A 15,193-nucleotide genomic window follows, 5' to 3' on the forward strand; every position below is an offset into this window, starting at 1 on the left:
AAATATTGGGATGAAATCTTTGGACCCACTGTCAGACCCTACCGCTGGTGCTGTGGGTCCTGGGTTCTTCCTGGTGCATGACAATGCCTGGCTTCATGTGGCGAGAGTACGCAGCCAGTCCCTGGAGGATGAAGGAATTGATACCATTGAATGGCCAACATGCTCGTCTGACCTAAATCCAATAGAACACCTCTGGCTCATTAGGTTTTGGTCCATTTGACGCCACCAGGTTGCACCTCAGTCTGTTCAGGAGCTCAGTGATGCCCTGGTCCAGACCTGGGAGGAAATACCCCAGGACACCATCCGTCATCTGAAAAGGAGCATGCCCAAATGTGGTCAGGCATGCATACAAGCACGTAGGGGCCATACAAACTACTGAGTACCATTTTGAGTTGCTGCAAAGAAATTTCAGAAAAATGGACTAGCCTGCTGCATCATTATTTCACTTTCATTTTCCGGGTGTCTTTGAATGCAGTCCTCTGTAGGTTGATAATTTTCATTTCCATCAAACAATGATGCATCCTTTCTTCCTAACCCATAACCTAGTCCATATCAGTATAGATATCCAGCATGAGATTTTTTCCCCATTGAAATCTGATGTTTTTCAAAGTGTTCCTTTAATTCTTTTGAGCAGTGTAGTTATAGTGTTTAAGGCTTGGCTAATCAGTCACCCAGCGCTGTCACTTGGAGCAGGTAAAGCCTGGAGCTTACATGTGGCTTATTCTCTTTGCATCCAGTGGCTGAATGGAGATCAATAGGAGCAAAGGAACCGCTGATTATGTGCAGTTAGTGGGACTATAAATAAAGTAAACCTGTTTCTATGCACTGCATGGGAATAAACAATTTAAACACTAAAGCTTAGACCAATGATGGACAAAGTATAGCCTAAACCCGGTTAATGATCCTCACCATGAAGAATAGTAAGGTCACTCACCTCCAGGTCATCCTCATCAGGCTCAATATAATGGTGGTGATGATCTGGGTTGTTCACCTTATCAAGGAGCTCCAAAGCCTGAAATCTGGAAAGACCCCCTTGTGCCACAAATGTATGCTGAAAAAGACAAAATCAGGTTTAGACGGGAAAAGATGAACCAAACTATACATGGTGCAGCAGATAGGAACTTACTGTCAGTATTCGCTCTGCGGTCGGTCTTTTCTTTGGGCTCTTAGTGAGAGCAACTTTGACAAAGTTATGAAACACTGGAGTCCTAAAGAAAAGAAATACACATACATAATATGCATAGTTCAAAAGAAAGAAAATATTTTCTCAAACTTAACAGGGATTTAAAATAACAGCTGGAATTCTAATGTAGGTGGTCAGAAGGGTCCTTCAAGTGACTTTGTCGCTATAATAAATAGATGTACAAGTATAAGTGGCCCCTGTAAGGAATATATATTTTCTACCTCTCCTGCTGCTATCCCACAGATCTCTCATATATAAAAGCGCATAAAGTCTGAGTAACACCAGAACTCCTATTCTGCATACTTGTGGCTCAGTGTCTCAAAACACTGAAGCCACTGGATCCACATGACAGTCACTGGATCCACAAGACAGTCATTGGAACTAGCCCTTTCAAGGGAACGGGTCAGCAGTAGCATTTTCATATGCGCTATAGGTTTCCTTTAACAAAAACACAAATGGAGCCTCATGAACTTCACAGTGATCAATAGATATTGTTCTTCCCTTGCTACTAAAATGGATCAATTGGCTACTAAAACCCAACGTTATTTCAGGACAACAACAATCTGCACTGCCAAGCAGCCCTCTTAGCTTCATAGATTGAGAAAACTGTTAAAACGTTGTAGTTATGTAGAGATTTTATTCGATTTGGCATTTATAATCTAGAAGGAAAAATTTTGCAGAGACCGGAATCTCTAGTTAAAATGATTATAAACAATACCTTGACAACAAAACAAAAAAATGGGAAAAGTAAAAAAACTGGAAAAATAATAAAACCAGTATATATTCTCAAACAAAGCCAGACTCTTTAGCCGTTCTCTATCCATATTAAATGCCCACAACTTACCATCGCAATTTCTCTTTTAGCTTGGGAGGCTGAAAGTTGCTCTTTGACATCAGAAACAAAGCTCTATAAAAAAACAAAAAAAAAAAACAAAAGATGAATAAAAAAAGGGAAATGGCACTGCAAAACTCAGTCAATGAATAAAAATATAGGTTAGAATAATACAGAAAAGATTGAAACAATCATGCAAAGCTTGCACTCCCAGGGACCCCAGTGATGAGATCCCTATGTTTGGATCTATATCAATATTGGAAAAGCAAGATTTCTAGTCCTGGCTGCAGCAGGTAAGCAGCATACGGGTGCAGGGACGCCTTCACTGTCATTGTGCTCTACCTGGGCGTCACGTGCGTCCCTGCGCATTTAGGCTAGGTTCACAGTGGATTGCGGAGCGGCTCGCAGCAGGAGGTCCGGTGCGTCCCGTTCACCATTTCAGGTCCGAATTTTTGGCTGAATTTGGACCAGAAAACGCCCACAAATTTTCACTGCAAACTGTTCCACAGTGGTCCCGGAGCAGTGTGAACCCGCATCCAATTCGCACCAGTGTGAACCCAGCCTTAAGGAGGGGTGGGCTCCCTCCAGGCCTATCTGCCCTTAATCTATCCATTCTTATATGAGCTCCTACTATGGAGACTCTGGAAATTTAGAGTTCGCACAGCAGTATATTCAGAGGTCCCTTGGTGTGGGCACTGCGGCTTACACATATATCTGCAAATGTGTGCAAACAAAGCTCTCTGTTTTTAACGTAAACTATTAAGGCAGGATCAATTCAGTTGATTTGCGGGCTGGTTGGTAAGTGTGCTAGGAAATAGGTTTGTGATTTGTTGCCCTTCCATGTGCACCTTGCTGCAAAGGCCAGTTATAGATTAGGGTGGTTGTCACCATTTTGTACAGTGTAAGGAAGCAGGCCTTGCGGCAGAAGTTTGGTTATAAAAGCTGGCAGAAGTGTTTAAATTATTGGATACTAAGCACATTTATTCTCACTGTAGGCGGGGCCAGAATTATAAGCTATGGGCATGTCGTCCAGGACCCCTGGACGACGTCTTTTGATGACAAAATGCGTCGGGTGGCGCTCTTGGTGACGCTCGCCGTTGCGTGGAGGAGACGTGGCGGCTATCTTTTTGGTTGTCTAGCACGGAACGCCGAGAGGAGGTCTTATTACCGATTTGTGATGCGTGAATACATCTTAACATTGTAAGTGTTTTTTATCTTGTGTGAGAATAAAGGTTTTAAGCAGTTTGCACTATGAAAGTGTCCCTGCTTTTCTATTCTATATCACACCACTGTTTGAGTTCGTCAGTCAGGGACCTGTGAGTGGGAGTTTGTATTCCATCCTGTGTTTTGGGCTCTTTTGATCTCTGTTATGGGGATCATCGCTATTTGGTAAGCAGTGGTGAGATTGGAGTGTTTGGTGGCGGTTCTCCGGCTCTGAGGTCTTTTCACCTTTTCTTCAGTGTGAAGTGTACACTACAAGGACTGCCTTTGCTCATTTATTTGGGACATTTTGATTGGATTTAGCGCCACAGTTATTGTTATATGGGCATGTTGTGATGCGTTATATTTCCAGCCCCCTTGTCTGCCTACAGTGGGAATACATTTGCATGGTTTCCATGGCATTACATTGGTTTGACAAAGGAGCCGCAGGCTTTGAAACACATAACCACACCCCTTTGCTATTGGCCCCACCTACAGTGACATTGCATCCGGTCCAGCCTGATTCTTGGCATTACCTGGCTCGACTTAAAGCAGCACATGATCCAGCTGGTGGCCACAGCAGCATTGTGACGACCCACCCAGCAGACCTCTGGAGAGCAGCGGCTTTCCTCATGGAGACATGCTTTGCTTGACACTCATATGTGAGCGGCCAATTGTCTCTTAGTAAAATTGTGTTTACTCTACTGCACTTAGTCTGGCGCCTTCTGCTGCTCTATTTTATTTTCTGAGAGTTTACTTTACTCTTATCAGGAGCAGGCGTTGGTGTTGTGCGATTATTTGATTGCCCTCTTGTATTGTTTAACTATTGGTCTTGCGTCATTTGTCTATTTTTCGTATGGTCACGCAACAGAACTTTTTAACCTTGTACAAAAAGGTAAGATGGATAATTTCTGAAACTAGGGCCATCCATAGATGAAGCGATTTTCTTTCCTGCAACAATTCGGTCCATGTTGATGGGGGAATTCCTCCAGAGGAGCCATTGTGTTCTCCCAGCTCGGGGGGGAGGCCATCTCCACCAGGAGAACACAGTGATTACTGCTAGCAGTGATAATAGCCGCTACCAATAATCGCATGTACAATCCAACAAGCTGGCTGTACCCAAGCTGATCAACTTGGGTACATTCAGCCTGTCCATACATGGTTTGAAGCTCGCCCGGTTCCTGCTGAACCGGCTGAAATTCTAACCGCCTATGGCCGGTTTAAGCAAAAGCAGCTATGATGCATGCATAGTTATAACTGTATTATGAATTGTCTTTATCATGGTATGTTCACAACTACTTTAAATCCATATCTGGGCTTATCTGCTAATAAATGACAAACGAAATGTGAATTGCTTGCTGCAGGTTCATTTTAAAAAGACAAAATGCCATAACTGGAAACAAATACTTTATATTTAGTGCAGACAGAACAGTCACACAATCTGTTTTTCTTAGCTGACATCTAACACCATAGCCAAAACAGACCTCATTGGATGCAGATCAAACAATGGCGGCTGCAGCTCTGCAAGCTCTATTGCGGTGATGCCGACAGCCCAGATGTCACAGAGCTGGTTGTAGCCTCCGTTCTTCTCCACGGCAGCCACTTCTGGGGCCATCCTGTGATGGAAAGAGCAAAATCAAACATGTATTGTTATATGCAGAAGTCAAATTGTTTGATTCTTTCTGGAAAATGACAACTGCAGAAGGAAAATCTGACTATACCTAGTTTTAGGCTGACCTGGCTTCACTAGGTGACAATAAAGGAAGAAAAAGCTTGAAAAAAGAAAACTAATGCAGCCATCAGATCTAGGGACTGTTATAATAATTTATTATTTTTAGTTGAAGATGGACTTTATAATGGAGTTATCCCACTTTTGTGGCTGTGGCAGCCTCCACTTTTCTGGGAAGGTTTTCTAAAGATTTGGGAATGTCTTTGGGAATTTGTACCGATTCAACCAAAAGAACATTTGGCTGGTCAGGTACTGATGTTGGATAAGAAGACCTGGCTCACAGTCAGCATTCCAATTCATCCCAAAGGTGGTCAGTATGATTGAGACCAGGGCTCTGGGCAGATCACCCGAGATCCTCCATACCAAAGTCATCAAACCAGGTCTATATGGCGTTGGCTGTGTACACGGGGGGCACAGACATGCTGGAACAGACAAGTGGACTTTACCAAATGGTTATCACAAGGATTTCTAAAATATCTTTGTATGCTAAAGTTTGTAAATGAAAATTGCATGGCTATGGGCCTAATTTTATGCATCTGATTTTGTAATGAGATATCCAGTGAGCTCATCTAGGTGTGATGGTCGGATGTCTGCAAACTTTTGGCCATACAGTGTATTTGTAACAAAAACTGTTCTTCTTTTACACCTATAGGCATCATACTGGTATGCAATTTTTCAGCCGGTGATTCCATTTTATAACAGAACTAATTTGAGTGTCTAAATTGCCACTTGATCACTTCTGCGGTTGGTGGAATGGGGTCCCACCTCCCTCCCGCCACCGCCTTTCCCGGGCTCTACCATCCAATTGCAGAGCCTGTGAGCGATGCGACCGGCAGTGATGGCTGCATATTTAACAGACCAAAAGGAACCAAATACTGTAAGATAAGTTCATTATACGGTTTTCAAACTCAATTGCCCACAGCTTTGTAAGGAGTTGTCCAACAAGCTCATATACCAGAGGTCTCCAAACGGCGGCCCGGGAGCCGGGTGTGGCCATTTGCTTGCCTTAGTCCGGCCCCTGGGGGCACTTTTCCTCCTAAAGATGTAAGACCCTGTTCTCCTATTGCCACCAGCAATGCAGCAAATTCCTGTTACTGACATCAAAAATGTGGCAATATTCCTCCCACTGACACCAACGATGGTGCACCATTCCTCCCCCTAATCCTGCAGATCCATTGTTTTACTCCCACTGATGCCAGGACAATTTCTACTCCCAACAGCAACAGTCTGGCCCCCCTAAAGTCAGAAGGACAGTAAACTGGCCCTTTGTTTACAAAGTTTGAAGACCCCTGTAATTTATTGTGATGGTAAGGTTTCCACAAACTTTTGCAGATAAGCAATACCCAAGCTCAACTGCAAATTTAGCTTCTAGAGGCAGAAGACTAGTGCTCTGGCTATAGTGCTCTGGCTATAGTGCTCTGGCTATAGTGCTCTGGCTATAGTGCTCCTGCACTCTGATGATCAGATCTGTAATCAATTCAAGCCGGCAACCTAATGTAGTCTGTAAAATCCGATTTTTAGCTACATACTGAAACACACTAACAATTTGACGCGTTTAGGCTAACAGCCCTTCTCATTGCGCACACAGCCAGAACACGTTAGCTTACCAGTGTGTTTTAGTATGAAGCCGATAAAGGTTTGGATTTAACAGACTTCACCAAGTTGCCGGCTTGAATTTACTACAGGTCCACAAACTTTTAGCCAAATAGCATAGCGACCAATCATTTCTCCTTTTCTTCATATCACACTACCCTGGATATCTCCCAAATCGTCCCCTCTGCTCTTCCCAAGACATCTTGCTCTCTAGCTCCCTTGTTCCCTCCTCCCATAATTGCCTCCAGGACTTTTCCAAAACCTCTCCCATCATCTGGAACTCCCTATTCCAGATGTACAGCAAGCTCCCAACAATGTCCACCTCTAGGCGATCATTAAAATGTAATTATTTAGGAAAGCATACCCCCTCCCCCACATTAAAACTGTACTGGGGTCATCTCTATCAGACCCACCCCCCCCTGCAGCTATTCCCTTTTTTGCCACCATCCCCCCCCCCCCCCATATTAGATAGCAATCTCACTGACCAGGGACCTCCTATTTCTTCAGTATTTAACTGTGTTGTAATTGTACTGTCCCCCTTTATAATGTAAAGCGCTCCACAAACTGTTGGCGCTATATAAATCCTGTATCATAATAAAATTATTATAAGAAAGTGATGATATGATTGGCTGTTATGGATAGTGTTCTTTTTCACTGTTCCAATAACAGGCCTACTGTACCCAACTGCGTAGAAGAGGAGTATTTTCTTACCAGTATGGGGTTCCAATAAAAGATTTCCTCTTGGCAATTGTTGCCGTTATTTTTGCTGCCACACCAAAGTCCGCTGTGAAAATAAAGTTAAAAGAAAAATCCATGAGTGATGGCAAGCTGAGTATTTTAAAGGGTATCTGCTCACTGATGACAGGCAACTATTTTATTTTTGATGCAACTGAACATGAATTTGCAAACAGCAAAAAAAAAAACAGATGGTCTATTTAAATGATGTTGCCCTATGCCCAAACATCTTTTACCTGCCTTGTATAGAAAAATAGGCCTCATGAGACATTAGCGGAATCATATACTGACCTTGGAAGGAATACATTGCGCCCAAAAAGCATCTAAGGAGTCTTTGGGGTTGATTTCTTAAAACTGGAGAGTGCCGAATCCGGTGCAGCTGTGCATAGTAACCAATCAGCTTCCAGTTTTTTTGGCAAAGATTAAGACTCCATTTACACCTAGACGATTTAAATCGCGGGCAGAATCGACGCAATTCTGCCTGTGATTCCAAATCATGGCAAAAACGCAGAACGCGTTTGCGATGCCATTACTTCTTAACGGCATCCCAATCATGGTATGATTTTGCCGCAATAAATCGCGCCAAAATTGCAACGCACAAAGTTTATCGCTCAAAAAGGAGACGCTTCTTTTGGGTGACAGCATCGCATGTTGCGATTTGCCGTAAGTGCAGTGATATTTATTGCGCGACAATCTCAGCAAAATCACACGCTATTGTCGTGCCATTAATTAGTAACAGCATCGCAAGTGCGTCCCGCATTTTGCCGCAATTTATATGAATGGAGCCTAAAAGCGGTTGTAAAGGCTGAAGGTCATGCTGCTCCAACAGCCCCCTAATACTCACCTGAGCCACCTCTCGATCTCGTGATGTGCACAAGAGCCCCGGCTGTCTCAGGACTCCCTCTCCTCATTGGCTGAGACAGCAGCGGGAGCCATTGGCTCCCCACTGCTATCAATCACAGCCAGTGAGCCAATGATGAGAGAGTGGGGGGCAGGGCTAAGCATAGAGGAGCACAGAGCATGGATGCATAAAGCAGGGCACGAGAGCGAGCACGCACCAGTGCCCTCAATAGCGAGCGGCTTGCTATGAGAGCATTGGTCAAGGGGGAGAGGCCAGGAACGCTGATGGGGGACCCAAGAAGAGGAGGATCGGGGCTGCTCTGTGCAAAACCGTTACACAGCAGGTAAGTATGACATTTTTTTTTTTTTAAGCCAAAACTTTAAAACCACTTTAATTGAACAAGCTGAAGTTAGAAGCCGATTGGCTACCATGCACAGTTGCACCAAATTTTTCACTCTCCAGTTTTAGTAAATCAACCCCTATATATCATACGTTAGCTGTGCAGATATTACAAACATCTGCACAATCAGGATAAAAACTGCTCTATTCTCTCAAACACAGGTAATCCCCATATCATCAACACCACCTAGTTGTCACAATGCAATACCTCCATCAGGAAACAAAAACATTTGGGGAGATTTACTAAAACCGGTGCAGCTGTGCAAAGCAACCAATCGGCTTCCAGGATTTATAGTCAAAGCTTAATTGAACAAGCTGATGTTAGAAGCAGATTGGTTACTATGCACAGAAGCACCAGATTCTGTGTGCAGCAGTTTTGGTAAATATCCCCCATTGTGTCCAATGGCACAGAAGATACAGAAACTACACATAACAGAGGAAGTACGGCAATTTTCATTCAGATGTTTATCACTTCTGCACAACATTTTTTTATTTTTTATACATAGATCCTTAAGTGCCGGTTCACACTTGTGCGATGCGGGAAGGCTGCGAATTCGCAGCCTGTTCCCGCATTGCATCCGCACAAGAGGCAGTTCACACTGCCATATGCGATACGCAGGGGGTGTCAATTAAATGTTAACGACACCCCAAGTTTGATCGCATATCGCAGTGCGATCTGACAGTTTGCACAGGATCAGATCACACAAGTGTGAACAGCTGTGCGATCCGATCCTGATGCGGCTGAAAAAAAGGGTCCTGTGCGTCTTTTGTGCAGGTGCAGTGCGAATTTCAGCCATACAAAGTGTATGGCTGAATTTGCATCCGCACAGGAGATCGCATATAATGAAGGAGCAGTGCGCTCCGAATTACATGCGATCTCCGCAGCCGCACTAGTGTGAACCGGCACTCAGTGTATCTAAACTAAAAAAATAAAAAAAAATAATGTAATATATTGCAGTGTACCAGTCCTCAGATGTAGTGGCAGGATTACTTTCTCTATTAGGCTTTAATCTTTTAGGCTGAGTTCACACATTTGGGAATTGCATGCGTTTTTAACCGCATTCAATTTGCATAACATGTGAACGTGACCGGCTTTCAATGGAGCCAGTACACACATGTCCGGGGCGGCCGTAGTGTGATTTTGAAAGGGGTCCTGTGCGTTTTTGGGTCCAGTTCAGGTGCAAAATCAGAGAAACATTTGCCCCTGAATCGCACCTGAACGGGTGAACAGAAACGCTCCGAACTCCGGGCTGGACATGTGTGAACCCAGTCTTATTCTTACCTGCCAGTTACACACTTCATGTTCTAGGGTGACAACACCCAGCTACTGTATTGTATTTAGGGAGAAGCAGTGTTGTCTCCCTAGCCTGCTCTCCTGAATTGGACATCAAACACCTAAACCTCTTCTTATCACCATTACATAGAGGTTGGGTGCTCATAGAAAATAAGTAGGAAGACTGAGAATATTGAGATTTCAGTTTAGTGCACAGGGAGTTACAAGGACGCTGAATTTCTGGCAGGATCACAGAGTATAAAACATACACACTAATGTAGCCACCACATTGTAGGACTGGTAAGCTGACTATATTACACTAGAGGGTTCTGGGTTTGCCAAGCTCTGCTGTAGAACAGGGCACTATACAGCCATGTGAAAAAAAAAAAAAAAAAGATATACAGGCATTACCTAGTTTGACATCTCCATTGTCTGTCAGCAGTATGTTGGCACCCTGTAAGAGAAATAAAACTTGTTTTAGCAGCATTATACGGTTACAGCCATCAGCAGAAATAGAGACTGCGTCTCCATCTAAACAGCGCAGGGACAATTATCATTCATGACAATGTAGTCACTAATTCAGCGGTTCAATAGGCCATACTGAGTAATAGGGTTAACCTGGTTATCGGTGAAATCTCTTACAATGTATGCAGCATTACTACAGGGTGTATTTGGGTGACTCCCAGGGAAGTTTGCAGTCAATTCAATTAATACCTTAATATGTACTTTTACTTGTGTTCTCATTATTAAAAATAGGATTGAGTGTTACAAAGCCATCTTCATGCATTCCTATATATTTGCCAATGTGTACAAATACAGCGCTCAATGACACAGCACATGCTTTTTTTTCCCCCCTCTATTTTTTTTTTTTTTTTTGCTGGATCAACAGCCGTCACCAAAATGTAGCATCCATATAGGCTTCACCATTTAGACATCTCCATTCTTGTCCCCTAAAGCCTCACACCCCAAATCTTTAGGTAAGGTGGGGGTTAAGGCCCCTTTCACACGATCGGACCGATCAGGTCCACCTGTCTGTTTTTCAGACAGACCTGATCAGGCCACCCATTCTACTCTATGGGGAGGCAGATGTCAGCAGAGATGTATCCGCTGACACCCGCCTGACATTAAATCAGACCGGATCCGCTGAAAACAGACAGATGGTGAACATCGGATCGGATCAAAACGGACAGGTGGTCTGTTTTCATCCCATCTCCCATAGAGGAGAGCGGGACTCTGACAGGTCCATCTCTGCACACAGAGCGAATACGGATCTGTCACCCGCCTGCTCAGCAGGGATCAACGAGCCGAGCAAATAAAGCCTGTGAAAACGGATCTACCCCGTGAAAGGGGCTCATTACAACTAAGGGGTTGTCACAGGATCTCATCCAGAGCCCATCTATTCCCGCCCTCGATAAACAAAGCACCGGATGAACAAATGCATCACACTGAAAAAGTAAATGTAACTGAGTGACTTCATTTTCCTGAACCTAACCACTAAAAGGTTAAGCTAAACCACTAAATCATCTTCTATATCTCAAAATAACCCCTAAATCTATTAACCTTGTGACAGCAAACCTCAACCTCGCCCCTAAAGCCGGCCATAAACAGGCCACAGGTCGCAGGAAAGAAAATCGCGTGAATCCCCCATCAACACTGACTTCTGGAGGAGCCAATGTGTTCTCCCGGCGGGGGAAGCCATCCCCATCGGAGAACACAGATTACTGCTAGCGGCTCTAATAGCTCATTGTATGTATGTATGTATGTATGTATGTATGTATGTATGTATGTGAGCCGCTCAAGCTGCTAGGAAGTGTAGTCCTGTGCCTGCTGTGAGTGCTGGCTGGGAAGGCCACGCTCCAGACAATGACAGATAGAAGCAAAAGTTCCCAGGAGCCGCACATCATAATAGGACCATGCGTGGCCTGGCAGGGGTCCAGGCTGAGAATGTAATTTGTCTACACACAGCAGGTCTTGTTCTAATGTGCGGCCCCTGGGCTATAATAGCATGTAAAATCTTACAGACTGGCCCCAAGTTGATTGATCGATCTACCAACTTGAGTACATTCAGCTTGCCCATACATCATTTGGAATCTTGGATGGTCCCTGCTGAACTGGCCGAGATTCAAACCGTCTATGGCCGGCTTTGTTGTAACCAATAAACTTATATAAGCGGAGCTCCAATCAAAAGGGGAAACTCTGCTTGTTTGCCTCCTCTCCCCTCTCCGCTACCACATTTGGTACCTTTCGGGGGGAGCAGGTACCTGCTTACCTGTCCATATCGCTGGTCCCAACATAGGGTCTAGACTTTGCCTATCACAGTGGGCATACCCCCAAAGGAATCTTCAGGGTCCGGGTTCCATAGAGATGTACCATGGCCCTGGACCTGTATAGCATCCTGTGGCTAACTACACACATTGCATCAAGTGCTGAGGCAAGGGATTAAGCTGGATCCAATGCTCAAGCAACTACAGGCTGTCCCCCACAGTGTGGGGTCCGGGTAAGGATTCCAAGGTTGCACCGATGGGGGGTGCATGGCTTCTATCGCTTCTATGATTTCTGTATTAAAAGGAAGTGAAGGGTTAATTGAAGGACCCAAAGTAAAATAAAAAGCTAGTTAGGCTAAGAGTGATTTCAATGGCAAAGAGAAGTGGTCCATCACCATGGAACACTCCCAGAAAATGTTGATTAAAGATTAAAGTAGAGTTATAGGGGGGTACCCACGGGTAGGGTGTCCTCAAAGCTTTGCCAGTGTCCAGTCACCTAAAGTTACAAGCCTATAACCCAGGGTCTATAATTCTCAAAACCTGTATCTTGTATTGTATTGCTTAAAGCAGAATTTTCATTCTCCCAATCAACATTGAATATTTTTAATTAATTTGCTGCTAGCATTAGATAAAGTATATCATATTTACTTGTTTTAAACTTTTTCTTCTACATTTCTTCAGTTACTTCCTGGTATCTTGCCAAGGCAAATTATGTCATTCATCCCAGGAGTGTTCAGGAGGGGAGGAGAGGAGGGGAGGGGAGGAGAGGAGGGGTTTTCTCAGCTAAGCACATTCTCCTGCATGCATGCTTGAGCTAAGGGCAAATAGATTCCAGGAAGTAAATGCTACATGAATTTTTTGCCCTTACTCAAGATGGCCACAGCCAGAAATGCTAGGCAGGGATAGGTAAACTTTGGCCCTCCAGCTGTAGCAGAACTACAAGTCCCATGAGCCATTGCAGAACACTGACAGTCACAAGCATGACTCCCAGAAACATAGGCATGGTGGGACTTGTAGTTTTGCAACACCTGGAGGGCCACTGTGCTAAGGAGTGCTAAGGAGTGGTTTTTCAAAGTCATTTCTAAACCAAAAAAAAAGAACAGACATGGATGGCGGTAGGAGTTTACTTTGATTAATAAAAATGCATTAAATAGTATTTTTGGTGCTCAGATGCAGTGAAGCTCCACTTTAACATATAGTCTGTATATTTGTATTCAAAAGGGCGATTTCCACCTTTCCCCTTCTTTGGGGTGTGATTGGAATCAATATTTTTTTTAAACCATGAGAATAAATATGGGCCCTTAATGTAAACCTAACCCCAATATTATCGGAAATTAGAAATAATATCCTGTTACTCATACCACATCGAAATTTTCTAAACCCACCAAAAGTTTGCAATCAAATCGTCACCAGCGTTTGTGTCCAGAAACAATTGGACGTGTACATTACTCCATATCATTGGTAAGTGACACTCACCTTAATATCTCTGTGCATTTTCCCCTTACTGTGCAAATAGGCCAGGCCCTGTGTGTAAAAAATCAAACATGAGAAAATAAAAATTTTATAGAACCATCAAAGGCAAGCACTGACAGCGGGATTCTGATAGGACCAAAAGGCAAAAGGTCTTTCACAAAAGAAATTATTACATTCCACCAGCCTAATATTCCCCATAACACAGTAATAGCACAGACAAGCGGTGACAGTCACCTGATCTCCCCGTTTCTGTCTGGTCTATAGTTAGTTCTACATGCTGCTGTCAGACAAGTTAGAAAACCTGTCCGATTGGCTATCGATCTCACAATGATTACCCAGAACCTGCAGCTCCATTACTTTCTATTCACAGTAACTTATCAGTGCAGCACAGAAAAGTTCACAGGTTTGTGGAACGTTGCACCCATAAAATAACTTTATTCCCCCAACCCCAGCTACATAAACCTTCCTTTTGCTACTACGCCCCTCTGTTTAGCCACCGGTAGCAAAAAGGAAAGAATGCTATGAGCGATGAGAGTCATAGCTTACACTGGGCAGCTCCCTGTGTGACAGCAATGATTGGCTCAGTAATGGCACATGCTCCTCCATACCCAGAAGTTCAAGGTAGAAGAAGTTCAGCTTTCAGCACAGAACAAGTGCCAGGGGAGTAAGGGCCAATTCACACCGCATGCAGTGCGGTTTTATTCTGCATCAAAAATGCATGGAAAGTAGGTCTTATGGTTCCCAATGACATAGTTCGCACCAGTGCAGTCAGTTCCAGAAAAAAAAAAAAAAAAAAAAAAAAACACCACAACATGCTGCATTTTTCCTACACTAGACTGTACTGGAACGTGGTAAAATGCATAAAAAACACTCAAAATGCACCAAACCCCAGTATAGTGGGAAAAAAAAAAAAAAAAAGAAAGCACTTAAAATGAATCCGGAAACAAAAAAAACAAAAAAAAAAAAAAAAGTAAAAAAGGATCTGGAGTGCGTTTTGTGGTGTGAACTGGCCCTAAGAGACAATTCACACCACATGCAGTGCAGTGCTTTTCTACATCAAAAAAAGCACGGACAATAGGAGTTGCAATGGCATAGTTCACACCAGCGCAGAGCGCTCCACTGCTTTTCAGTTCCAGAAGAAAAAAAAAAGTACAACATGCTGCTAATTTTTCTGCACAGAACGGTACTGGAACACACTAAAAAGTAAAAAAAAAAAAAAAAAAAAAAAAAACACTGGACTCCAGTACAGTGAAAAAAGAAAAAAAAAAGCATCCAGAAAAGCATCAAAAACGTATTAAAAACACGCATGCAGAAAAGCATCTGGAATGGATCTGGAGGACTTTTTTTGTGGTGTGAACTAGCCCAAGAGGAAAAGTATTGGGTTTGGGATTTAAGTGGTTTTAATGCAAATTTGTTACTTTGCTTTGAATAGATAAAGCACTGGTTAGCTTTAAACCTTCTGCCCTGAGTGTGATATCATGCATGTATACGGGACCACATTCTGTATACAGGCTTATGTTGGTCAACTATCCGAATGTGGTCAGATATGCATACGCGATCTGATCATCCCTAGGCTTTTTAACCTTCCAGTACTTCCCTAATAAAATCAATGATCACACAGTGTGACTACAGGTTTAGCCTGTGAAGACAGGTGAGGGAGGTGCACTAAAA

General features: G+C 43.5%; 1 protein-coding gene across 2 annotated transcripts in view; it reads right to left on the reverse strand.

The window, feature by feature from the left end:
* The window catches only part of MAP4K5 (mitogen-activated protein kinase kinase kinase kinase 5), a 217,084-nt gene that overhangs the window by 68,132 nt on the left and 133,759 nt on the right, over positions 1–15,193 (reverse strand). For both annotated transcript variants that reach the window (XM_082242653.1, XM_082242652.1), the window contains exons 6-12: positions 13,526–13,573; positions 10,197–10,239; positions 7,249–7,321; positions 4,700–4,831; positions 2,028–2,090; positions 1,127–1,208; positions 935–1,051 (exon numbers count right to left, since the gene is read on the reverse strand). In XM_082242653.1, coding sequence (XP_082098779.1) covers positions 935–1,051; positions 1,127–1,208; positions 2,028–2,090; positions 4,700–4,831; positions 7,249–7,321; positions 10,197–10,239; positions 13,526–13,573 — 558 coding nt within the window. The remainder of the gene's footprint in view (positions 1–934; positions 1,052–1,126; positions 1,209–2,027; positions 2,091–4,699; positions 4,832–7,248; positions 7,322–10,196; positions 10,240–13,525; positions 13,574–15,193) is intronic.

The sequence above is a fragment of the Pelophylax lessonae genome (genome assembly GCF_965119305.1).
Source record: "Pelophylax lessonae genome assembly, chromosome: 13".
NCBI classification, from domain to species: domain Eukaryota; kingdom Metazoa; phylum Chordata; class Amphibia; order Anura; family Ranidae; genus Pelophylax; species Pelophylax lessonae.